Source organism: Elephantulus edwardii, unplaced genomic scaffold (assembly GCF_000299155.1).
Source record: "Elephantulus edwardii isolate Elephantulus edwardi_28Jun2011 unplaced genomic scaffold, EleEdw1.0 scaffold00006, whole genome shotgun sequence".
NCBI lineage: Eukaryota > Metazoa > Chordata > Mammalia > Macroscelidea > Macroscelididae > Elephantulus > Elephantulus edwardii.
In genome coordinates, this window is record NW_006399756.1 from 17,846,354 (window position 1) to 17,871,469 (window position 25,116).

At 44.7% G+C, this 25,116-nt stretch overlaps 1 protein-coding gene across 10 annotated transcripts in view; it reads right to left on the bottom strand.

Annotated features, from left to right (window-relative positions):
* TCF7L2 (transcription factor 7-like 2 (T-cell specific, HMG-box)) overlaps nucleotides 1-25,116 on the bottom strand; it is a 237,454-nt gene that overhangs the window by 64,866 nt on the left and 147,472 nt on the right. The window contains exon 6 of one of the 10 annotated variants that reach the window (XM_006879926.1): nucleotides 17,445-17,585. The exons of the other annotated variants lie outside the window; for them this stretch is intronic. Within the exon in view, the coding sequence (XP_006879988.1) occupies nucleotides 17,445-17,585 (141 nt within the window). The remainder of the gene's footprint in view (nucleotides 1-17,444; nucleotides 17,586-25,116) is intronic. 10 annotated transcript variants of the gene reach the window in all.

Sequence of the window (25,116 nt, forward strand, 5' to 3'; positions counted from 1 at the left end):
CGCGTGCACATAACAAGAAGAGTTTTTTTAAGGAGAAGAGTGAATGGGGGGGAGGGTGTGGTGGGTAGGGAGAAAAGAGCAACAATAAATGACTAGAAACCCTACGTCTCTGTAAACTTTCATTAAAATTAATTTTTTTAAAAAAAGAGAGAGGAAGAGGACTGGACAGGGCAGGGCAGGTAGGTGTGAGATGCCAATCAACTTTTACAATACTACCATTCTAGAATCGCTTCTACCAGGCTGTCCCAACCACTGTGCACAGATTACTCTGAGCTTGGAGTTGACGGCTCAACAAATTGTTTCTATTAAAAGGTGGTTAAGACTCTTCTCTGACCGGACCTATTTGACTTGACTTGCACCATAAGCCCAGGGCCAACAGGGTACCTCAGCCCTTTGGGCAATAACCTTGTCAAGTACCTACTATCTTTTGGGTCGCATTTACTTTATTATAACCTCCTACCTCTCCCTATGCTGTTGTGTTCTATGTAGAGTATTTCAAATCACAGCCTGCAACAGGACATGGGAGAATGGACCCACAGGTTTCCAAAGCTATAATGTATAATTGTGACAAAAGCACACACATCACCAAGTCTAACCACCCATCCTCTGAATGGTACTAAGTGCTTGCTCCTTGAGCCAGGTAAACCCTCAAGACCACAATCAACACCTTACCTACAGGACAGTCCTAGCAAACTCTCTTACATAATCAGTTTTTCCACTCCCAAGACAATAATCCTTTCTAAATAGCTCAAGATCTTAATGACAAACAAAGGGAGCTCTGAAAAATTTGTGGGTTTTTTTTTAAAAATCAATCAATCAATCAATCAATCTGTGCTGCAATTCCAAAGGCACGCAGTTTGAATCCACCAGCTGCTCAGTAGAAGGCTGGAAAATCTCCTCCCGTGTGATTACTGCCTCTGAGAACCTGCTCGAGGGCCAGCTATGAATCGGTTCCGAGTGGATGGCACACGACAACAATTACAAACATTAATTACCAGAGCTCCAAGGGTGAACAGCTCCAGGTCACAGTGCGGTTAAGCTGGTTTTGCTCACGTCTCAGTGGGTTCAAGCATGGCAGAGACTGCGGAGGGCACAGGACAGGGCAAGGTTCCAACGTGTGGTTCAAAGGGTCACTATGTGCTGTAGCCAACTCGACAGAAACTAACAACTACTTCCTGTCAAAAGCTGGGATGCTCAGAAACTGTAAAATCAAAAGGCAAAACAGAAACCTGATGTCAAATGAGTATGCAAGGAACTGTGGTGAGAAACCCCATTGGACAGGGCAGTACTTGTGTTAAGTGCCGTCAAGTCGAGCACAACTCAGCAACTATTAACAAAAGACTGAACCCACTACTATAACTATCGTCATTTCTCTATGTTCATAGAGTTTCCAGAAGCACGTGGTTTAGGAAGTAGATGCCACTCCTGCTATCAAACCTGAATCACTCTGGGAGCTCCACCAAACACTGTCCACAATGAGTAATCATTGTGGCATTTGACACACCAATGGCACAGCGTTCAGCAACACAGCAACCCCAAGACTGGACAGGGTAGAGGAAGACCAGAGTAGGGAAGTAGGGACACAAGCTTGGTAGTATCCAGACTGTAGTCACAGTTCCAACCATGGAGCCAATATCCAAGTGCTGTTGTGTAGACTCCAATTCATGGCCCTCATACATGTCAAAGCACAACTGGGCTCCTCAGCGCTTTCCATGCTCATTTTCCTGAAGTCTACTGGCAAGCCTTCCTCCCAAGGGGAACAGCCATCTTCCAACCTTTTAGTACTAGCCAAGTGTGTTAACCATTGAAGGCACACAGGAAACCTCAATTACTGCATCTCTCCCAAACCAGGAGTGCTAGCCTGTGTGAAATGACCCAGAACATGGCTTTCTGTGGCAGCTTCACTCTCAAGAGAATTCACACCACGATGGAGGAGGTCAACCACTGACGTCACTCTCAGTCATAGAGCACTGAAAGCCAATTCCTCTGAAGACGCCTCAGCAAGTAACAGGGCCTCAAGGTGGATGGGGACTTCTAGGAAGACGAAGCAGGAACAGAATTCCTTAAAAACTCAAGTCACGGACCTCCTGCAAAGGCACAGTTCCCCAAAGTACAGCCTTAACCACACAATCGTCCCCAGGAGACCAGCACTTGGCACAAGAGCACTCACCAGTACTGACTACACAATCTCACCTTATCTCACGAGCTGGTGTAAGGTCTCCTCGGGAGTTACAAGATCTATCCTGCAGGCTTTCTCATAATCTATGATCAGTAACAGGTAAAGGGAGCTTATTCATCTTTTCCACAAAGTCAAGAAATAAATGGGCTTTGGTCCCAGTCATTTCCATAATCTCTATTCCTCTATTTATGGTTCCAACAAGGTTGGGAGAGAAGAGAGTAAGTAAGATTTGCAAGACTTGCCTGGACTCCTGTTTCACTCGTTTTTCTGTTGTTCTTGATAGATGCCACAGAGTCCACGGTGACCCAAAGAGACAACAGAGCCAATGTTTCCCAGGTTTGTGTCTTCACAATCCTAGCTACGTTCAAGCCCACTGATGTGACCACTCTGTCAGACCGTCTGAGTCTTCCGTTCTTTGCTGGTCCTTCCCTGCTTCAAGCATGATGATCCCTCTTGATACCATGTTGACAATGTGTGGGATGAAGTCTCCCGATTCCAGCATCCAGGACGCATTCTTGCTCTACTTCGTCCAGGACAGGTGTGCTTGCTCTTCTGGAGGTCAACAGTATACTCAATATTCTTATCGACACCATGCTTTGTAGTCTCTTTTTAATCCTTACTTGCCAAGCTAATAAGATGACATGATCTTGCCTACTTTTAAATTCAAATCTGGGACCAAGGAGAACAAGCAGGTGTGGAGTGCCATTCAATGTTACAAAAGGTGTGGACAGGTCTTTTGATTTTATACGAGCACAACAACCACACTAAATGGGAAATATATCACATTTTTTAAGATGCCTACACGTTCATAGGACATTGTATGTTTGTTTGTGGGGTGTTTGGTTTGTTGTTGTTGTTGTTGTTTAAAATTATAGGGTATCCCAAAATCCTTTTGGGTATTCTATTCTTTAGGGTACACAACGTGGTACCACCTGAAAAGTTACTCTGGAGATAGCAACATGAGGGGTAAAATCTCTCCTTTTAATACTTTCCCCAGTGCTTCTCAATGCTCCTCCCTGGTGTCCAGATGACATCAATTAAACTTAGGCACTGCTCCACCAAGGATCTTGGCCTCAGGCTATGAGAAGAATAGCATCAGAAATGTGCTTGCCAAGAAGCTATAAATTTAAACAAGTCAGGATGGTAAGAAGAGACGGTCTGGGTGTCACCAGAGAAGATAAGTCAAAAGCAGTGTGTTTTAAAATCACACACACACACACACAGTCTCCCTCCAACATGATGCTCCATTTCTTACAAAAAGGCAAATCCTTCCAACTCCCCCGTGAGCTGGGGAAGCAGGTCTTGACCCGTGTGACCTCTTACGGTCATGGAACTGACAAGGAGGTCTTTACAGGGAACTTGGCATCTCCAATAGACAGCAGGTCCAACTTGACTGAAAACTATAGCCCATTCTAATTTTGAGGGAGGTGCGGAGAGTGAAGGGAACTGCACATATACACAGGTATCATTTTTCTCAAACAAAACTGGTAACAAGGTTTTGATGATTAGAACACACAGTGTAGAGAAAACAAGAATCTCCCACCGACTGAGCCATTTTTGCCTTGTCCATAAAAAAGAAGTCTGGCTTGCTCTTGCCTAAGGATGTAGTCCATACAGTGGAAGCTGTTTAGACTGTAAAGATTCCTTCTCATCAAGGGTCCTGGAATGCAGCAGAAAGGACCACACACTGTGCAAGTAAGTGCTGCATGCTCCCAGGACTCACACCCACTCACAAAATGTTGGTTTCTTAAAAAAAAAAGGTATCCTCCCAGTGTCATCTTGTGCACAAACCCTCCCGCCCATCACTGGCAACCACCAAGAACAGGATTTGACTCTGAATCCAGACAGAGCGAGAAAGCAAAGGTAAGGAATCCCCAACGTCATCACGCTCTGGCCCTGACTTTACCCATGCAGCCCTCCAAAAGCATGCCTTCCTTACATATTCAACCAAGTGACTTGTATTAGTATTAGTAGTATTATTATTTATTTATTTTTAAATTCGTAGGATCCCAGTGATTTTTACTGTGGGTGGTAAGAAGACTTGAACTGTTTCTAATTATTTAAAAAACAAAACCACACACACAAAAAAGCAAAACAAAGTCTATGCTGCCAACTGCCCAGAGACGCTGAAGCCACAACTTCCGGTAATAAAGGCTTTTCTTCCCAACCATCATGAACGGGAGGATCTGGAGAACATCTGGACGTCTGCGCAGAGCTCCCTCCTCACAAATGACCCCGCCGAGCTGGGCCCGTCTGCCACGGAGGGTGGTGTGGAGAAGAGAGTGAGTGAATAGCTTGCACGGAATGGGGGTGGGGGGGTGCCCTGCTTTGGAAATCACTGGATTCACTTGTCTCTAGAGCTTATTATACTCAGTGGAACGAAGGACTTGAGGCTGAAAACAAAGCATAAAGTCGACTGGGAAGGCTGTTGCTGTGCACCATGGTGTCAGAACCGACCCACAGCTGACCCTCCTGAGGGTTTTCAGAGGCAGTAAATCACACGAGAGGAGACTGCCTATCCTTCTCCTGTGCAGCAGCTGGTGGATTAAGTGACTTAATACATGAAAAGCAGAAGCAAGTTCTCAATATTTACAAGTGGGAATAATAATTACTTTGTTTTTCATGAATGAATTGTGAGGGTAAAACAAGATTATTTATGGAAACCTAATGCCTAAAGGAGATACATTTTAATAAATCTAGCCTACCACACCCTCTTGGAAGCAGGAGTGGCATCCACTTCCTAAACAACATGCCTCTGGAAACTCTGTGAACTTTTGATAAATGTCGATTGTTATAGAAAGGCTTCAGGCCTTTTGTTCCCAGGGTCGCCGTGAGTCGTGCTCAACTCTAAGGCAATCAATAACAACAACAACAACAACCAAACCCACATCAGGGATAAAGTTTGTGAGTCTTTCCTCCCAAACAAAAGCAATTTTAGAAAACCTGTTGTTGTTGACTGCCAACTAGCTGGCCGCAACTCAAGGAGAATCGACATAAAACAGAACAAAAAGGTGCCTGCTCCTAAGCCTGCTCTAAGATTGGCTACAGACAGGACAAGTACGATCAATGGGCCTTTCACTGGCTGACTTTAAAAAAGGAGATCAAGACGTCATTTTTCCCAGTCTGTCTTAGTCTAGAAGCTCTACCGAAACCTGCCAAGCATCATGGGAAAACGCAAACGTCCACTGACTTGGGGAGTGATGGGTGAGCGGCTGCATGTGAGGTGAACCAGCTGTGGGATGAACATTCACCTGCACAGATCTATCTCCTGCCTGGAAGATGACAAGTCTATCCCTGATACTATCCCTCAAAGTAACATTATATCTACTTTGAATTAATAAATTAACAGCTAATGTTCACTGATACTAAATCCCATGAATGTTGTTGTTGTTGATTGTCTTCAAGTCAAGCATGACTCATAGAGACCCTATGAACACAAGGTCTAAGCCCCTCTACAACCATCAACATTCATAGAATTTCCGGAGGCAAGCTGTTTAGAAAGTGGATGTCACCCCTGTTTCTAAACAAGATCACCTGCCTATTATATACTGACTCATTTACATATCCCAATAAATTAAGGTAGCTACAATTTTTTTGTTTTTTTTTTCATTTTACAAATGAGCAAACCGAGGCCTCGAAGGCAGGTTTTCAGTTTGTGGCAACTGGCCGTCCAACTAGCCACAGGCAAACAGGCAAACTCAGGGATTGAACTCCAGAATCTTCAACATTTCTCTAAAAACACTTTCCAGTAACCACACCCGAGCACTGAAAGCACATTCTCTCTTCTGGCAGGATAGTTCACCCCAGAAAACACTCTAGGAGGGCAAGTTTGAAAGATAATAAACGGATCCTTTCTAAGGAGAGGACATCCACGGAGGAAGCAGTTCTACCGAAGAGCTTCAGAAGGATGAGGTAAACATTAGAGAAGGGGGAGAATTTCTTTTGGTTAACTTGGACCATCATGTCAACTCAAGGCTTCCATTCCACATGACATGAATACAGAATCCTGTACAATCCCCCACTGTCCAGCATCCACTTTCTACCCAACTTGTTCGTCATGCTGAGAGCATGAGGGTGGGGGCAGGGACACGATATGTTTAACAGTAGACAGTGGTTTTATTGTTAATGGGATTCTAAGCCCATCAGTTTTCAGCTGGGAGGATGAGAGGCACGTTCACTGTTTTGCCAAAGCAAATATTTAGTGCTTTCATCTTTTAGTGCCCTAACATGCAATCTGTCACCCAAATTGGGGGGGGGGGATCCCTTCTCATATGGTGTTTGCAGAAATGTTACCATGTTGCCAATGTCAATCAGGCAAAGGACAAGTGCTCTGAGAGGGAGGCTGATCATTTTGCATGCTCTTCCAAAGGCTGATTCAAGAGAATGGAGACACCCAGGCCCCATGATGACACTAGATCCACTTGAGAAAATAATGCCACCAGCAGCTTTTTGAAGCACTCTTATCAGTTCAATCAAGATATAGAAAAGCACCTTGTTTTGTAAGCTGTTCTATCAAGGTACTCATACTTGTGTATGTGTGTGTATGCACGTGTGTGTTCTGAAATGGAAACCATTCTCTCAACCACAGTACATTTCTCTAGAGAAACCTGTTGCCAGACAATGGGAGCTTCTTATCAGTAAAAAGTCCTCCTTTCAGCTAAATCACGGATACACTGACGACAACACTCTCCAAGAGACGAGAGAGTCCTTCAAACTGGAAAGAAGACAGCGGTAAAGAGATGCACAGATAGAAAGTCAAGTGACTCGTAAAAGACAATTAGTGTTCTTTTTCCTAGTTCTAAAGCGACTTTCGACACCGTCAAGTCAGAAGGGCTGAGGCTGTGTACGGAGGTGCCGACCTCCCGACCTCCCTCCCTCCCTCCCCTTTCTCCTCCCATCCAATTTTTGCTTTCTGCACCGGGTCACTGCTTCCACTTCTCAACTGGCTGAAATGGCTAGTCTCCAAGTCATTACAAACACAGGAATTAGATTACACAAGAAGGTACATGTGTACAATCCCTGTTACCTTCCTCAGTAAAATTCACCGCAGAAGCATCCTCTACGGCTCGCTCAACTTTGACCCTGAGCTCAGGGCCTTCAAGGTCTCCTCTCATCATTTTCCAAGAGGAGGACAAGTGCACACACAGAACTCTCACCATACACGTTTCCCTGAATTTCCACTCTCTCTAAAAAAAAGCACCAGGTCCCAAACCACAGCCAATGAGGCAGAGGCTCCAATCTCCCTACACACACAGTAGCTTGTCCCAGAACATGGGTGGGAATGTCTCGACAATGAGGAGGGACAATTCAAGTGCTCGAGTCTTTGAACTGTGATTTCGTCTAGATGTTGGGACCCATGAGGATCGTCTGGAGGAGCCAGGTTGGGCCAAGAGAATCACCAGACACAGTACCATCTTCATTTTATACACCATGGCCAACCCTTGATAATCTGTCATTACCACTAAGAACAGTAACAGAAATCCAAACGCTTAAACTCCAACCACCATGCTGCCTAAGCGATTTGTAATAACCTACTTCCCTGGCTAATAGCATCTTCTACTAATGACATCTGTCAGAATTAGCTAGAATTCTCTGGCACACACCATGTGGTCATGCACTCTGGATGGACAAGAACCAATGGAGGAGAAAAACCCCACATACACACACAAACCCAGAATGAGACTTATCAACACTGAACAAGTGACAGTCACGTCTGGGAAGAAAGAGAGGAACAGAGACTCTGATCACCAAGAATGGAGAACCAGCCTTGGCAGACAAGAGTCAATGCTGCCTTTCAAATCAAGAAAATCACAAGGAAAAACCCCCGACATCCTCTGTAACTACAAAAGGGAGTTCAACCAGGAAAGAGGTGAGGTAAACTGGGACATGTTCCGATGGTGGTGATGGGTACCACAGAAATCCATCCAGCTATGCATTGGAAGCAGGAGTGGCATCCACTTCCCAAACAACACGCCTCTGGAAACTCTATCAACTTTGATAAATGATGATAGTTATAGAAAGGCTTCAGGCCTTTTGTTCATAGGGTCGCTATGAGTCGTGCTCAACTCGAAGGCAATCAACAACAACAATCAAAAGGTCAGTGTCATTGCTTGACAGCTTTTAAAAATCCATCTTAAAAACTTAGCTTTGCAAAAGAAACCCCCTCATTAAAATCAAGCGCGCGCGCGCGCGCACACACACACACACACACACCCTAGTAAGAGCAAGTCCTAAAAATATGTAGTGGTAGGTGAACTAATGGGAGTTCTGGTAACACAGCTCTTAAGCACTTGCCTGCTAACCTAAAGGTTGGCAGTTCAATCCCACCAAGCACTCTGTGGGAACAACATACGGCTGTCTATTTCTATAACGATTTATAGTCTTGGAGATCTTATAGGGTAGTTCTAACCTATCCTGTAGGGTTGTAACGTGTCAGCATTAACCTGAGAGTAGTGAGTGGGTTTGGGTTGGGTTGGGTTTAGACGAATTGAGGTGACTCGATCAAGCAAAATTGTGTTGAGAAGTACACCTGACTGGGAGCCTGGTCTTGCTGCTTTGAGCAGGACACGGACATGGAGAAACAAATGCCTCTTTACACACGCACACACTTTCTTTCATTAAACAGTGCCTATTCACTCAGAGAACCCTGACACCTTTGCCCAACTGGCAGATGTGAGGAAGGGTTACAGAAACACTTTTTATTTTAAGACTCTAAGTGGCACAGTTTCCACTGGATTATTATCCTATAAGTTGTAGGTTCAAGCACAGCCAGCAGTACCACAGAATAAAACCCTGGTGATCCACTTCCATGGCGATGTTTGTGAAGGACACCCCTGGTTCTGCTCTAATGCCTGAGATTCCCCTAACCCCAAGTCGGAGCTGACCCCGCTGCCTGTGGGGTTCAGCTCGGGTTTCCCTCGGGCACTGCGTGCATTTCTGAGGTCAGCAGAAAATGCCACCTCTAGTCCCCTGCAGGGGCAAGCTCTCTCACACCCGGCCTTGCTCTCGCCCATCTTTCTGGCAAAAAAATGCAAAGACAAAGTGGTCAGAGAGATGGCCGTGGACAAACAGCAAATAGGCCTTCCCTCTGGAGCCCCTTCCGGCCAAGGGGTTGTCACTTCTCCAGGGAAAAGTCGACGTCTCATCTGTTACTCTGTTGCTGACAAAACACAAGTTCTGCCAGGAACACAGTGGTCAGGGGCTGGGCACACGGTGATTGAGCGTCTCAGTGATCTCTCCCGACCCCAGCCCCATAGATCATGCCGAATCCAACATCATCTCCTGCCAGCTCTGTTTTCTTAAGCAGCATGAGGCCGCCACCAGGGCGTGGGGCAAAGACACAGGGGCAGAGGCCAAGAGCACTGGAGCTACACCGAGTGGGCTGGCTTCGTCCTGCAGTTACCCCGCGTCCTGGTCTCTCTGGCTCTCGCTTCCTCTTTCTCTGGTGCCTTCCTTTCTTCCTTGTCGTCCCCACCTCCACAAGGAACTGGCATTTCCTAAACAAAACCTTCCACTCTCAGCACAGACACGGCTCTCATTTAGACTTTGCCAAAGAAGAGCTTCTCTTTCCTGTCACATCAGAGGCCAACTCTGAACACAAGCACTGGATGGCAGGGCTATGGTGACACACCAGACAAACTCCATAGACACGTGGAGCACACACATTCCAGACATGCACACACACACACACACGTACATGGGCGCACAGACAAGCAAACACACTCCCAGAGGGAAAGGAAGACTTAAAACTGTGCATCTGAACAAAAGGAACCTCCTTCCTCTTTTCAGCCCACAGGGGAAGCCAAGCAACTAATGAAAAGTAACAGTCCATGGAAAAGGTACCCAAAACTTGAACTTGGCCTCCTGGGGAACTGCAACTTTCACCATCTAGTTAGTCTCCTAGACGAAACAAAATTTTACACATAAATAACTGCAGAAAAGCTAGAAGTGAACTTTTACCCAGGTGATGCAAAGAACAAGAAGAGATGGGATTAAAAGGTGGGTGAAGACCTAATTTCTAGCATAATTTCATACTAAAAACAACAACTGCAACAATAGGTACCTTTCAAATAGGGGCCTAGAACTGACTGGTCCTAATAAGAAAGGAAAAACATTAAGATTGCCCACTCCTCTTTCTTAATCATAACTGCCCTTAACAGAAAAGAATAAAGTTTCAAAGTCTAGGCTAAAATTAGATTCCTCTATGTCCCCCAAATTCCAATCACTGAAACACTGACATCCCTGAGGAACAGATAAATGGAAAGTGTTCTGAGGAACAGAGAGATCAAAACCAAGACAGATAGATAGGCTGACAGACAATGTTGACTGAACAAATCCAACGGGGAAAGGTATTTTATTATGTTTTGGGCTGTTACCTGAAAGGTTGGAAGTTCAAGTCCACCAGCCACTTTGTGGGAGATAAATATGGCAGTCCTGCTACTGTGAAGACTTACGATCTCAGAGCCCCACGAGGGTGCCATGCGCTTCTGGTTTACACAGGATAACGAGAGTCAAGACGGGCTCAATGGCAACTGGCATAAGAAGGAAAGGAATCCTTGTTGGTGTGAATGGTTAGCCCACGTGGCTGGCAACCAAAAGGTTGGAGGTTTAAGTCCAATAAGAGGTCCCTTCAAGGAAAAGTTTGGTTGATCTACATTCAAAAAAATAATAAATACAATCAACCACCAAAATTGTATGGAGTGCAATTCCACTCTGACACACAGGGTGTCGCCATGAGTCAAAATCAACTACATAGCAACTGGAATGAGAACTAATAAAACATCTCAGGCTAATTTATCCTCTTCCTTGACACAGTTTAGCCCATTAAAACATAATCTATCACCTCATAGAATTACAAAAGGGGAGGATTCAAAACAATAAACTGCATAGATGACAACATGTCACGCATCAAAGGCCCAAGTTTTCTCAATTAATGACCTTTGTCACAGGGGACGCCAAGAATGTAAGTGACTCACTAAGAACAGGGAAAAAGGAGGAAGCCACCCAGATAAGAGCTGTGAACCAAGCCAGTGAGTCCTGGAGGGTGTCAGGCAAGGCTCCCAGGCCTGCACATTCCCATTCCACATGGATGGAATCCTTAGAAAGGCGCCAGGTCGGGCCTGGGCTTCCACTGGGTCTACCAGCCAGCTACACAGGATGGGAGAGGGAGTTAAGAACTGAAAGAGCAGTGCTCACTCAGGCATGGCTTTGTAGCACATTGTTGTTGTTGTTATTGTTGGCATGTCGTTGTTGCTGTGTACCAGCAAGTCAGAAATAACCCATAGCTGACCTCTGGTGGGTTTTCAGACACAGTAAATCTCACAGGAGGAGACTGCCCATCTTTCTCCAATAAAAACAGCCGATGGATTCGAACTGCATGCCTTTGGGTTGGCAGCACAACGTCTTACCATTAATAACATGGAGAACAGAGCCCAGAAAGATCTCCTCTGTACCCATTTCACTGGTGGTGGAGCTCTGGGCAAGCTGAGACTAAACAAGAAACTCTGATACCATTACACGTGGGGCTCTGAAAAGGTGGGTGGACATACGGGATGTTCAGGATACATTGTGAATGAGACCTAACTTGAGCATTGTTGTTGTTGTAGTTACGTACTGGTGAGTCAGAACCAACTGACAGCTGACCCTCCAGGGGGTTTTCAGAGGCATAAATAACATGGCAGGAAACTACCCATCTTCTCCCAAAGAGCAGCTGATGAACTCAAATCAGGTGCCCCTGTATTGGTAGTGCTAGACACGGTAATACAGAGACCCAAAGGCCACTGTCACGTGGCAGGTGGCACAGTGGGGATGCTAACGGGAAGACTGACAGTCCTGACCCCCCAGGTGCTCTGAGGGAAGGAGATGACCCAGTGCGCTCCTGCGTAGTTTTAGGCTTGGAAGCTGGGGCACTTCCGATGAGGTCTCTATGAGTCAGAATCGACTCAATAGGACTGGGTTGTATAGTTTTATGTTTTAGCTGTAAAACTGCAAAGGAACTTCACGTATCTATTTTACCTTTAAAAAAAATCTGCAAATATGCTTAGTAAATAGAGAACGTAAGAAAGAACTAACATAAAGGTGGGTGGTGCAAATACTTGCAGCTGGAGAATCGACCTAAACTTTGACAGTTCAACATAGTCAGCGGTACTGCAGAAGAAAGGCCTGGCCATGTGCTTCTGGAAAGATTACCACCAACAAAATCCCATGGTTACTTTGTAACATACAGGCTGCTAAGAGTTGAGTTTTTGGCTACCTGACATGTTGTGTTGTTAAGTGCCATCAGGTCACGACCCTATGAACGAAAGACCTGGACCCTTGTATAACTTTCATCCTTTTTCCAGGTTCATAGGGTTTCCAGAGACAAGCTATTACGGAAGTGGACGCCACTACTGCTTCCAAGCTTGTATTAATCGGGGAGCTCCACCAAACACTGTCCACTAAGGGTAACCATTTGACACATCAGTGTCACCACGAGTAACCTCTGTACACCAAGTGGACAGACCACGGCTATAGGACATAGAAGAATGTTTGACCAAAACCAATTAAAAACAGGCCTGAGGGCGGCAGACTAAAGTCACCCGCCACCTTTGGCTTGATAGCATCACTCTCTGTCCAGTAGGCTAACTTATCTTTCCCTATGCTATTGTGGTGGTGTTGTTAAGTGCCATCGAAGTGTAGGCAACGCATAGTAACCTTGACATCGTGTCCTAAAATTCTGTGCCTACAAACCAGCAGACCACTCATGAGAACTGAGTGGGATGTTAGCTAAACACCTTAAGGAATTTTCACTTCCAGAAACGAACACCATACGAGGTTTTATGCAGGTGCTCCACTGTGGCCCCAAGTGCTTGCGTCTGCTACCAAGGACAGAAAATAAATAGGCAGTGACAGCATGCACAGTATAAGCCTACCTACACTTTGTGAACTATTGCTATTGTTGTTAAGTGCCATCAAGTCGCCTGCAACTCACAGCGATCCTGTGTACAACAGCCCCGAAAGCCGCTCTCTCCTGTGCTAAACTTACTGTCTCTGACACACCTACCTTTAAAAAACTGGGAGATAGTGTAGGAGAATGTTAGCTCTGCCTCGGGGAAGAAGGTATGGCGTTGCCTCCCTGCCCCTGGTTACTTTACCACTTTAGGGAACAGGGAGTAAATACTAAATTTCCCGTGTATCCCAATGCTTGCTGATCCCAAATTACAACATAGCATTTTATAGCGTTAATGCATTTTTTTTTTCTTATTTTTGTGTGAGCTTACCATCAAATCAGATCTGACTGGTACAGGAGGAGGCTGTCCCTCCTTCCTCGGCAGAGCATCTGGTGGATTCGAACCACACGCCTCTGGGATTGTAGTTGCATCTCCTTGCCACTAGGCCACCAGAGCTCCCCTGCATTAATGCACTTTGTTGTATCCATACAGATTTCCCATGCATAACACACTGAGAAGGAGAGTCTCCAAGAAATGAAGGAATGAATACCTGTACTAGTTTCAAATGACTAACAAGCAAAAAGAAAGTCTTGGCCACAATAACCATGCTTGTTAGAAATCAGATGGACATAAGCCACAGTCATTTATAGGATGTGGCCTAATAAGTTTAAACTTAAGTTTCATATCCTCTCATCAGAATGGTTAACTCCCTGTCTATGGAAGCTGCTTTGCAAATCGAGCAGAAGTTTCTTTTCCCTCAAATTTATAGGTGTGAGAGGTTAGTGAGCAAGTTGTAGCAACAGCACACCCCCTTCTGAAGACACACACACGTTCTAAAAAGAGTAGGAGGTGTAAAAGCCTCGGCATAAAAAACAAACTGAATACCAACAAGAGTTGGTCAACAACAACAAAAAAATCTGAAGGGACAGGGTCTCCATCTTGCTAATTCCTGATCATTAATCAGAGGGAGAGAAAAAAAAATGTGTAGAACATCCTGAAATGGAAGGAAACACAGAGCAGAAGGATTCAGACAAGGAACTTTGGGGGGAAAAGTTTGTTTGCAATTATTTCCGTGAAAATGTTATTGACTAATCTATTACAGGAAAAAACACCTTCATTCTTATCTGAACACATTTATGCCATGGGTCCCACCCTGTTATTGTCACTATCAAGCATGTTAATAGCCCCAATGCAATGACTCTCGGTGGTTATCTTTAAAAATGGACAAGAATAGCTAACTAGAAAGAAGTGACTCACCTCTGCCCTGGTGGCTGTTGACTTTCTGAGTCATATTTACTCAACTGGTCTACCAATCTAAAGTCCCTGGAGCAGAGACCTGGAGCTTAGAATAAAGCTCAAGTACGAGGACAGTGAGTGAACAGGGACAGTTGCAAACTGAACTGGGACAGAGCAGAGGGTATCCCAAACCTGACTGCCATTTGTAAAGACAAGGTGGACATTAAGTGTCCAGCATCAGATGTATGCTCCCAGCTCTGGAGAAGGCTGGGCGGACGAGCTCCAACATTCTCTTTTAGCATGATGAAGGTGGTTGATGGGGGAGTCCCCACACCACACAGGGGCTATTCCCATGACGTTTCATTAACAGCAATTTGATAGCTCCAGTAGTAGCTACGTGATCTTAAGCAAAGTGCTCCAACTCCTTGAACCTCGGTTACCTTATTTGTAAAGCGATGGTTCTAGAGACAACTGGGATGTTCTGAAGAGTTACCATGGGTAATGGCTCAGAGCAATGCCAGGCCATAGCAAACAGTGTTAAAAAGAGCAAACAGGTTGCTCTCAGTCAGATCAGTCTTTCAAGGGATCCTTGTAAGTGCCAGGGAAGCAGCTGGGCATGTACTCTTCGGCCATTCCCTTTTTTAGAGATAAAGGAATGGCAGGGCACAAGGGTGACGCACCCTCCTCAACAAAGGTGGCCTCACACCCAGTTTGCTTGACTATACGCCTCATTTGAGGTTTCTACAACTCAAAGCACGTCATCTCTACACACTCAAGCTAGGGATCCTGAGGTTCAAGCCACAATTCTTGAAGGATAATTACGCCAGTGTTAGTTAACTAATTCCCATGAAAAACCATCTGGAAACAGGCTGCTTGACGGGGCCTGCACAGCAGTGGCTGGCCCATCACTCTGATGTACTTTCCGTCAGGATGCTTTGCCAAGAGTCCTGCTCGGCGCCTGTCCTGGACCAAGTTCCTCTTAGGCTGCACCTGGTCCAAAACTCCTGTGATGCTTGCATTGTGTGCCCCTTCACTGATGGGAAATTGAGGCATGGAGTAGTGGAGTAACTTGCCCCAGTGCCACAGCCCTGAAGTGCAGATGTCTCTGAAACGCTGCATCTCAGCCCCTCCCTGGGAGACATTTGCCTGTCTGAAGACAAAGCTGAGGGCGGCACTGGCGCCGGAGATCTGCTTGGCGCTGGAGGATCTTGTGTTATAAGGAAGAAATTCCGTCTTTCTGTTTCATTTTCCCCACGCTCCCAAGCAGGTGCCCGTGTCTCCCTTTATCTACCTCCTAAAGATTAATGAGTTACCATGTGCCAGGCCTTTGTGGAGGAATTGCTATGTTCAGTATGGTCTTATCACTGATAGTCAAAATGACCAGCAAAGCTTAGTAAAAGCTAAACCAGGAAGGAGCTGAGAGACAAAGTTTCTATCAGAGCCCAGCTTTGGGCACAGAAAGGGGGTCTCTCTGTTCCCCCAGAAAGAAAGAGCTGAAAGATCAGCTCTAGGCAAATCAAGGCAGGCAGGGTCAGAGGCCAGGCAAGAAAGAAGAGCAAAAGAAGAAACAGTTCTTATGTTCAAAAGAATAAATAGTTTAATTCACTAGGTAGACCAGAAGATTTAAACTAAAACCGGTACATGTAAAGTTACCTACACGTCACAAAATTTAAGGCCTGTGACAGTGTAGAAAAGTGTCCGTGAGAGTTTATCAGCTGGAAGAAAATTCAAAACTGCAGAGTGTAAGCCCAATTGTATAAAAATGTTTTCTAATACTTAGGCACAGAAACAACTAAAAAAAAAAATACGCCCACACTTTCTGAGAGCTTCAACAGATGACAAGGATATGGTGTTTATATACCCTTCCTTATATTTTTCTGTGTGCTCGAGTTCTCTTAAACGGCCGCTTAATACCTTTCAAATGAAAACAAACTTTTAAAGATGATATAGTCTACCTTTTCTCTCCCCTTTGGCCAAATACATGTGCACGTGTTATTATAGATTATTCTTTTTCTGCTTTGTTGTCGGGTGTCGTCGAGTCAGACTGACTCCTAGCAGACCGTCCAGCAGACTTTAAGAGGCAATAAATTGCACAGGCGGAGAACGCCCATCCTTCTCCTGCAGAACAGCTGGTGGATTTGATCCACGTGCCTTGTGGGATTGCAGCACAGCACCTTACCACTAGGCCACCAGAGCTCCTACAGCTTTGCCATAGGATCCGTATTTTCCACATCTGTAGCTGGAATACAAAGCTCATCTGCAGGCTCATAGCAGGCACACAGTAAATGTTTTTAAAAAAGACAGAAGCTTGGTCCCCTAAAGAAATGCATTTCTTTAAAAGAGAAGGGAGGGGCTGAAGCTAGCACTAGTACTACTAAATCATTCGCTGTTTACATCTAAAGAGTTACTTGAAAATTTTCTAACTGCATTGACTTTTGCTTTTCTGAAGATAAAAGCAAGTTCTAGATGCTCTTTATTCTTCAGAACTACTAATTTGAAGCGAGCTGTCACTCCCCAGCACTGAGCGGTGTGGGGTATTGACATTCTATTGAATTATTTAAAGGAAATTAACAATGCTTCCTGTCCTTGGAGAGCAACATCTGTGAGGGAAGCCATCCGCCAGTGCCTGGAGTAGGTGTCACCGCAGCACAGAAGGGAGGGTTTTCAGTACCCTGTGTTCCCAAAGAAAATCTCTAAATCTTAACTTAGTAATAATGAAGTTCAAGTGGGAGTCAAAGCTTCTCTTCCACTGGGAGCTACGTAGAATAGTATTGCCTAGGGGTCAAGTCCAATGGGCTAGTGTGTGGATCCTCCTATCATCATTCTCAGGGAAGCCACACGTGACAGTGGGAGCCAAGCACCTGGGAACAGGAGCGCCACCCTCCGCCCTTGCCTTGTAAACAGGTGTTTTTATGGACAGGATTCCCTATCAGCAGTCAGGCCAGTCAGACATCATGGCACCTGTGATCACACTGCCCCGAGGAGGAGAATGGAGGGACACGGAGGATGGGCCCTGCCCTAGAGGAAGCAAACTTTGGATTGGGTGGTTCCATTTCAGAGCCAGCTCATCTCATACCGTCGCTTTTTGCTTCGAGACCTACCTCCAAACACCAGGGCTCCCCAACTTTTTGTAAGGAGTGGTTCCTTTTCATGTCCCTGAAGACTTGAGTGCTGACAGTGAAGTCTGAGGGGGGGTAGAAGTGCTGACAGTCATGTCCCTGAGGGCAGCAAGGGAGGGGGTACTGCTGCCAGGAAGAAAGGGGAACAGAGTAAGGCTTGGGAGCGAGAGACACGCAGCCACCAAGGCGCAGTCACCAGGGCAGGACCTGGTCCCCAGGCTGCCTTTCTGTCTTAACCCACACTTTCTCGCTACAAAGTCCAGATGAGTATTATGATCCCAGAACTCTTCCACCAAACCACCCTGCCTTCCAGTTCAGGGTCTGCTCTGCAGTATGGCACCCAGCACCCCTGCGCAACCCCTTCGGGCGGCCTTCTCCTCTGCCCACCCCCCACCCAGCAGCCCCCAAAGGGCGAGGCTGGCCTTTCCCCTGAGCCTCTACGGAGCTCTCCAGCTCATGTACTCACTTTCTCGACTTACCTTACTGAGTCTTCTATTGGTTTGAACCCTATGAACCTGCTAGGATTTCTGATCTACCAAAACACACTGACACCCCTGACGAAAAGCTGTTTAAGATCTATCTTAGCACTCTTTTCCCTTGCCAGATATAATCTTCTTAGAACCAACTGGATTTATTTCTTCTTGGGGCTCCTGGCAAAATCTGCCGGGCACACTTCTTTAGTTCTCAGTATCTGTACTGAATCGGATTTTAATCTAACTGGAGTCCTACCAAATGATCAAGCACAGTGTACACACCCCCTACGCCACAGGGGACCCTGGGCAGGACTGTGTCTGCTGACCTGTTGTCCTCACAACCACCCTGTGAGGTAGGTTATTGTTGTGCCCATTTTACAGAGGAGGAAACGGACTCAGAGAAGCTAAGGAGCATGCCCAAGGTCACACAGCTACTGTATGGGGTTGGGGGGCGGATAGAGACCAAGTCTCGACTGACCATACAGACAGCTGCTGTGTAGACACATCTGTCTGTCCAGATATTTACCTGCATTCTATAAACCAGGTAGAAAATTTAGCATCAAGAGCAAACAGGGGTCAGATAGGGGCTATTTTAAAAAAACAATATGTTGATCCTAATTACCCTTAAAATTAAAAAAGCAGAAGTTGTGTATCATAAAGGGTTTATGTGTTGAAGCTTAAAAAAGAAAATACAGTGAAAATTCCATAAGCATTGTTTTCACCCTTTTTTACCATGAATAACAGTCAGGATTAAGAAAATGAGACTGAGCCCAACATTCAGTATCTTATGTCCCCCTAAATACCAGCTTTAGCACAATAGCTATCAAGAACTCTGGGACTGAAAAAGATTCTGTGAAAATTAGAGCAAATATTTAGAAACCAATCCCCAAAGTGTCTTCGCATCAATCCCAAGTCTAGCAGGTACATTAACCACCGTGCAAAGGCAAAGTGAACTCGCATATGGGAGAGGAACTTATTATCTGCAGATGACCCTGAGATTGGACTTGGAAAGCTGCCCCTTCTGGACATCCAGGGATCTGCCCCCTAGGAAGGGGAGCCCGAGAACCACAGCCTCCTCCCCTGCACTTTTCCACAGAACTTCATTTGTAAACAAGCGTGAGTCATTCAGTAGGCAAGGGACTGAGAGTCTGGCTCACTTTACGGCTCCAGTAAACCTATTCTGCCCTGTCATACCAGTGACTCACCTCGCTGTCTCCCACCAAAGGTAACATGGTCTACCTTCCAATTCTTTCTGGAAGGAACCCAGCAATAGGAGAGTTTAATCCTTGTCTGAATGCTTGGTTTTCTCACACAATGCTGAGAGCAAAAGAGGAAAGTTTCCCAGAACAAAAGCAGTGTGGTGTGGGAAGGATATCTCTAAGATTTACTAGCAAGCTCTTCACCTTTACTCGTTCCTTAGCCATTTCCTCAAAGTCTATCCTTCTACAAGGGTCTGTGGTTTATGAGAAAATGTCACACACACACACACACACACACACACACACACACACACACACACCCCTTATCAACCCTTTTAAGAAGCGCTGGTGAAATAGTAGGGAAAGTGTTGAGTTATTAACTGAAAGGCTGGCAGTTCAAATCCAGGAGTCTGCTCTGAGGGAGAAAGATGGGCAGTTTCCTCCTGTTAAGATTCACAGTCTCTGAACTTTAAGAAGGTCACCAGGAGCCACTTGATGCCAATGAGTGAATTTCTTTCTGTCAAACCCTTAGAAGCTTCCAGCTTTTAACCTGTAAGATCACTCTTACCCCCAATTATTTTAAGCACTTCTTTTCAATGTCTCTTTATTCTCGTTTTCTTATCTATCATTTCTAACCTTCTCTTTAATACAGAGTTCTGAGTCACTTCAAATGTGGAGGTCAGTAAAATGTCTTATGGACAAAACATATACACAAACACAAAATCCTTTTCTGCTGGAGAATGGCAATTCCATCCTTTCTCGCAAACATAGAAACTCTTAAAGATCAGAAAGTAGATCTTTGCTGCTTTTTCTGCTCAACATCCATTCATGCTATTTTGGTAACTTCCGCCTCCATTACCACAGAGCTGGAATCGACTGCAAGCTGATCCACCACCAGGTTCCCAAGACCGTCTACCACACAGAAGGCGGCCAGGCTTTCTCCTGCAGAGCTTCTGGGAGACCTTAATGGCCAGAGTGGGGCTTCCACGGGATGAGCAGTGTAGCTCTCCACGGACCATGCCACCAGAGCACCCCTTTTCTGGTATTACTACTGTCAATTTCTTTTAAGGCACCATTCCTCTTCTCAGGTCATGTGGTTTAGGGCCAAAAGTAGACAAGTTTTACTCAGTCCAAGTTCACTCACAAACTGCAAACTCCTCATACCCACAGACACCAGTCTCAGAAGAAGTTCTCAAATCTACAGGGAAGGTTGAGGTTCTTCTGAACTTGAACCTATCTCTACCCAACAAGACAGAGGAAACCAGAGACAATATCTAGAGACAACCCGTATTTTGTCTGTGGGCCTCTGATCAGGCCATGAATGGTGCCTAAGAACTGCTGGACTTTTCAGCTGAAGGTCGATAACTCACTTGGGCAGGTCAGGTTGAGTTGACAGTGAGGAGAGGAGCATTCTAAGTGGAGTGGAGCTGAGCTATCTGCTCAGTGTCAATATCTGTCCATCCAGAAATCAAGTGATAATGAGAAAGAAAACAAAGTGGAGGTAAGTGAAGGTCTTGTACATTGGATGGCCCTGATACGACAGGATTATCACAAGGCAATGTATCACAGGAGGTTTTCGTGCTTTTTTGCAATAAAGATGAGTGTGGCTGGTGGCACCTCTTTGGGAAGGAGGTGGGACCCCCTTGCGCAACCACGCCCCTGAAAGGATTGCCCTGGGTGTTCCTCTCTCTCCTGCAGAATTTCCACCAAAGTTACTTCCTGAGCCCACCTATGTCAAGATTCGGTCTCCAAGAACACAGCAGATTCAGATTATAGAAACCACATATTCATACACTATGCTCTGCTGTAGGATTTTCTCCAGAAGCACTGCCTATCTGTGACAAGGTTGCTTGTTCCAAAGAGGTGCATTTCTTTTGTAAAAAATAAGAGAGAGAGAGAAGTTATGCGGCTGTAAGAGAGAGAGAGAGAGAGAGAGAGAGAGAGAAGTTATGCGGCTGTAAAATGTCAAGAAACGTCAGGGGGAAAGGGGACTAAGGATTCAGTTTTCATTGTTGGCTCAGTACCTGAGGACATGGTGGGTTGATGAGCTCTGGATCTGTCCACATGGATCAAGGGTCAAGATGTCCCGGCCCTAAAGTCACAGTAACATTTGTGTATTTCACTGTTTTGTTTCTTTATGAGCCTATAAGCCCTTCACTAGGTAGCTGAACAATATTCAGAAGCTAAGGCAACAGAAAGGAACCAAATGAGGTAGAAAGGACAAATTGCTCAGCCAGGAAAAATAAACAAACACAAGTATCGGAGAGAAGCTGAAAAACATTCTCAAAATACTGAAGCCTCCAGATACAAAGGTTCTACATGAAATAAGGTTTTTCAAGCTTGAAAACTTCTGAAAGAATGTTTTGGGTAAGCGTGTTCTCCCCCATAGCAAGAGGGAAAGGGTTGTTTGTAGTCTACAGAGGAAATCAGAATTTCAAATGGAATGCACCTTAGAAATCACCTCATCTAATTCCTTCTCTATGACTTTTTTTAATCCCAAAGTTTAGGAACTTGCCAAAATGAAATAGCTAGGTTACAGCTAAAAATAAATCCCAGATTTTTTTAAAAAAACTAAGATAACAGAGAACTGTGCTGGAAGGATTTAATTTTGAAAACACATCTTTGGAGGAGTAAGAAATTCATCTTATAGAGAGGATATTGAAAAGTCATTCACTAAAGAAAATACTACTACAACAAATGATTTTTTTTTTAATTGGCAGGAAGATAAGACCATTATAACCCTTTACTATCCATTTCTATATACAGGTATATAAGAGCACAAACAAATCAAAAAACAAAACCCACAAGCAAATCGATAAACTTGGGGCATATCAAGTTCTCCATAGGCCACATCAAATCAGCTTTAAGCTCTATCAATAATTCTCACATTTTGTAAGTAAAGTAACTGATGCAAACTAATTACATTGGGTGTAATATGTTGCTATATTTATTTAGATACTAAGAGAAATACCTCATCAGAGTTCCAAACAGGCTACTGTTCTTAACATTAAAAACAGGACCAGTTCTTCCCAAACCAAGACACTATCTTGGACATAATGAATGTACACTTCTTTTGTTATTATTTTTTAAAATGTGAAAAGGCATGAGACTGTACGCATGAGGCACACACGTAGGGGACACACACACGTGCATCTGGATGCATGAGCACAGGTAGATAGGGAAGATTAATCATCAAATATGGAAAACGCTCTTTAAGAATGGCTAATGAATGGTACTTGTACGGCAACCTACCTAACAGTATCATCAGCCACTCTGCTCAGAATTACAAGAGGTGAGACAATCACAATCTCTGCATTCAGAAACAAAACACAGAATGCCATCTGGCTAATTCCACCTCCTGGCGCTCTGATGTATGTCTGAGCAGAACTTCACTACAAGATCCTCAAGCTTTTCTCTCCAAGCCACCTGTGGGTTTGAACTTGCATCCCCAACTATCAGCGTATTAATGTCCGAGTGCTTAATCCTGTTTGCTACACTCAGGCATTCCTCTCTTGCATCCAAGTGGTAAAGAAATGAAGTCTACCTTAGCATTCAAGGAGCTCAACTCAATGCAAAAGAAACAAGGACATAACAGAAGACAACACATAAGAAACACTTAAGGTGCTGACATTTAGGTTCTATATTACACGTTTCTTTTGCAAAAAAAACTTTGCACACCGCCACCTTCTCAATAAAAGACTGTGTGGCCTTGTATCACTGGAGCTCAGAGTATGGGGCAAGTGAGTGTGCTGACTGGTTTCTATAGAGTCTGCCTGTCTCCAATATGCTATAGGTACTGTGCAGTGAAGAGGAATTAGCTTCCCACAGTACCCTAGGTACAGATGCAAGGTGCCTAACCTTCTGGACAGGATCATTAACATAATAAAGAGCTGTATTTAATCTCATAGTCACATTCAAGGAGAGAAGTTGCAAAAGTATACCAACAATTTTTTTATGTTGCATGAAAGTGCTGCACTGGGCAGGGGAAGAAGAGGGGAAGGGGGAGACGGACAAACTCTTTTAGGGACAAGATGCCCTGAATGACAATTTGCAGCATCATTTGGAAAGGTGATTACTGGCTAAAAGAAAATTTTGCAAATGTCAATGTCCACTTGGTTTTTGTTTTCCTCCTCTGGAGTCTCCTACCCACTCCCTATCAAACGTTAAGAAACTGGAAATAAAACATACTTTTCCTTCTTCATTTTGGTATCATAAACAACTGAAACATGAACACAAAAGTAAAATTAAAGATGAAGCATTATCTGGGTCATTTTAAAGACAGGAGATATTTTTCGTTAACTGACATAAATGCTGATTAATTGCATAAGGGATGGTCAAGGCTTTATGGAGATTAAAGGTGGCAATGTGAAGCCACAAATCTTAACCTTATGCAGAACTGTGACATTAGCTACTACACAGGAAAAAAAAGAAATGGGTTTCTAAAAAGTGTGGCTACAACACTAACTGGGAACTTTTCAAGGATGAGCCACATCCCCCAGACACACATCTACTAGCCCCGTGTTTAAACACATCTCCTGTCTGGTTTTCGTGATAAGGATGAGGTTTCCATGCCACTTCATCGAAAAGAAAGCAAAGTTCCTCTCTAACCTCCATAACTACTTTCACGTGGAACCGAAAGCTTCTGCCCTTAAGAGTGTAATCCCTCCAAGCAAGCTACGGAGAAAGCAGCAATCAGGTTCATTCACATGTTCAAGCAAAAGGAGAGTAAGTCCATCTGCCTTACTCAGCAATGGCTCCTGGGCAAGAGCTTCCGGCAGAAACTCGAGTCTAGGAACCCAGGCTGGACCAGTTAATGAAACATGCTGCTCTTTTAGCATAGGTCTTACTAAGAGGAAGTTCTTTCTCATCAGCCAAGCCTGTGGGAAGGAATGTTGGCCCATGTCCACCACTGTCCACCACGAGAACAGGATTCAAGCAGTGCCCAGGGGCCAACAGGGGAAACAGGGTGTAATTCGGACTCGTAGTGTTGATTAGGCAATCCTCCTCAACCTGTCACCCACAAAAGGGCAGGGAACAGGCAGAAATGGGACGCTGGGGAAGACCTCGGAAGGGGTCAGGGGTGCGAGGAACTTGGTCGCCAAGCAGGAAATAGACTGGTTTGCCTTGAAAAAAGAAAACAGTGTTGCCAAACAGCGTCGTCGCCCCCTCCCACCCCGCACCAATGGTGATCAAATGTTTAAAAATGCAAATAACAGGTTTCTCCACCAGTCTTGGAATTTTCGCCTGGAAACGTTTTCCTAATTCACATCTTGTTAGCCATGGGAGCCCCAATTACATGTCTTCCCTTCTCATTCCTACAACCCAATTATTAACATTCGATAATAGCATACTATTTTCTGCTAATGTGTTTCCTGACAACATCAAACTCCACAGGGTCTTCATGGTGTATTAACAGAATAACCGTACCAAGAAGGGCTAATTTATGAGAAAATGCTATTTGAGCCTCCTCGGGTGTTTATGAAAACAAACCATTTAAACTGGGCTGCACTATAGATAGAAAATCAATTACATGGAATCTTACTAAATTGAGAAGGGTTTTGAAAATGTTGTCTTCAGACTTGATGAAAGTAATTGCATTGGAGGGCTGTAACGACCGGGAAGCAACGGACTGCCACAGGCAGTGCCGTCTGGGCATCTCATGAAGAAAGGGACTGTACAGAAGAAGAATCTGGGGAAAGGCTTGCCACTTCTACTCACTGGCTACCATGTTCCAAAACGGCACTCACACCCCAGTGGATAACCCCAGAAAAATCATGCTGATGGGAATCCCATGCAGTCACCACTGTTACTGCTGGCCAAACGACTAAGGTACCCACATGAGATCATGCCTGCACCACGGTTATGGTTAAAGGGAACTTTGAGATATTTTTTTAAAAATCCTATATTATGTTCATTTATTTATTCATTCATTCATTCGTTTATTTATTTATTTGGTGGAGCTTCCCAATTAAAACAAGTTTG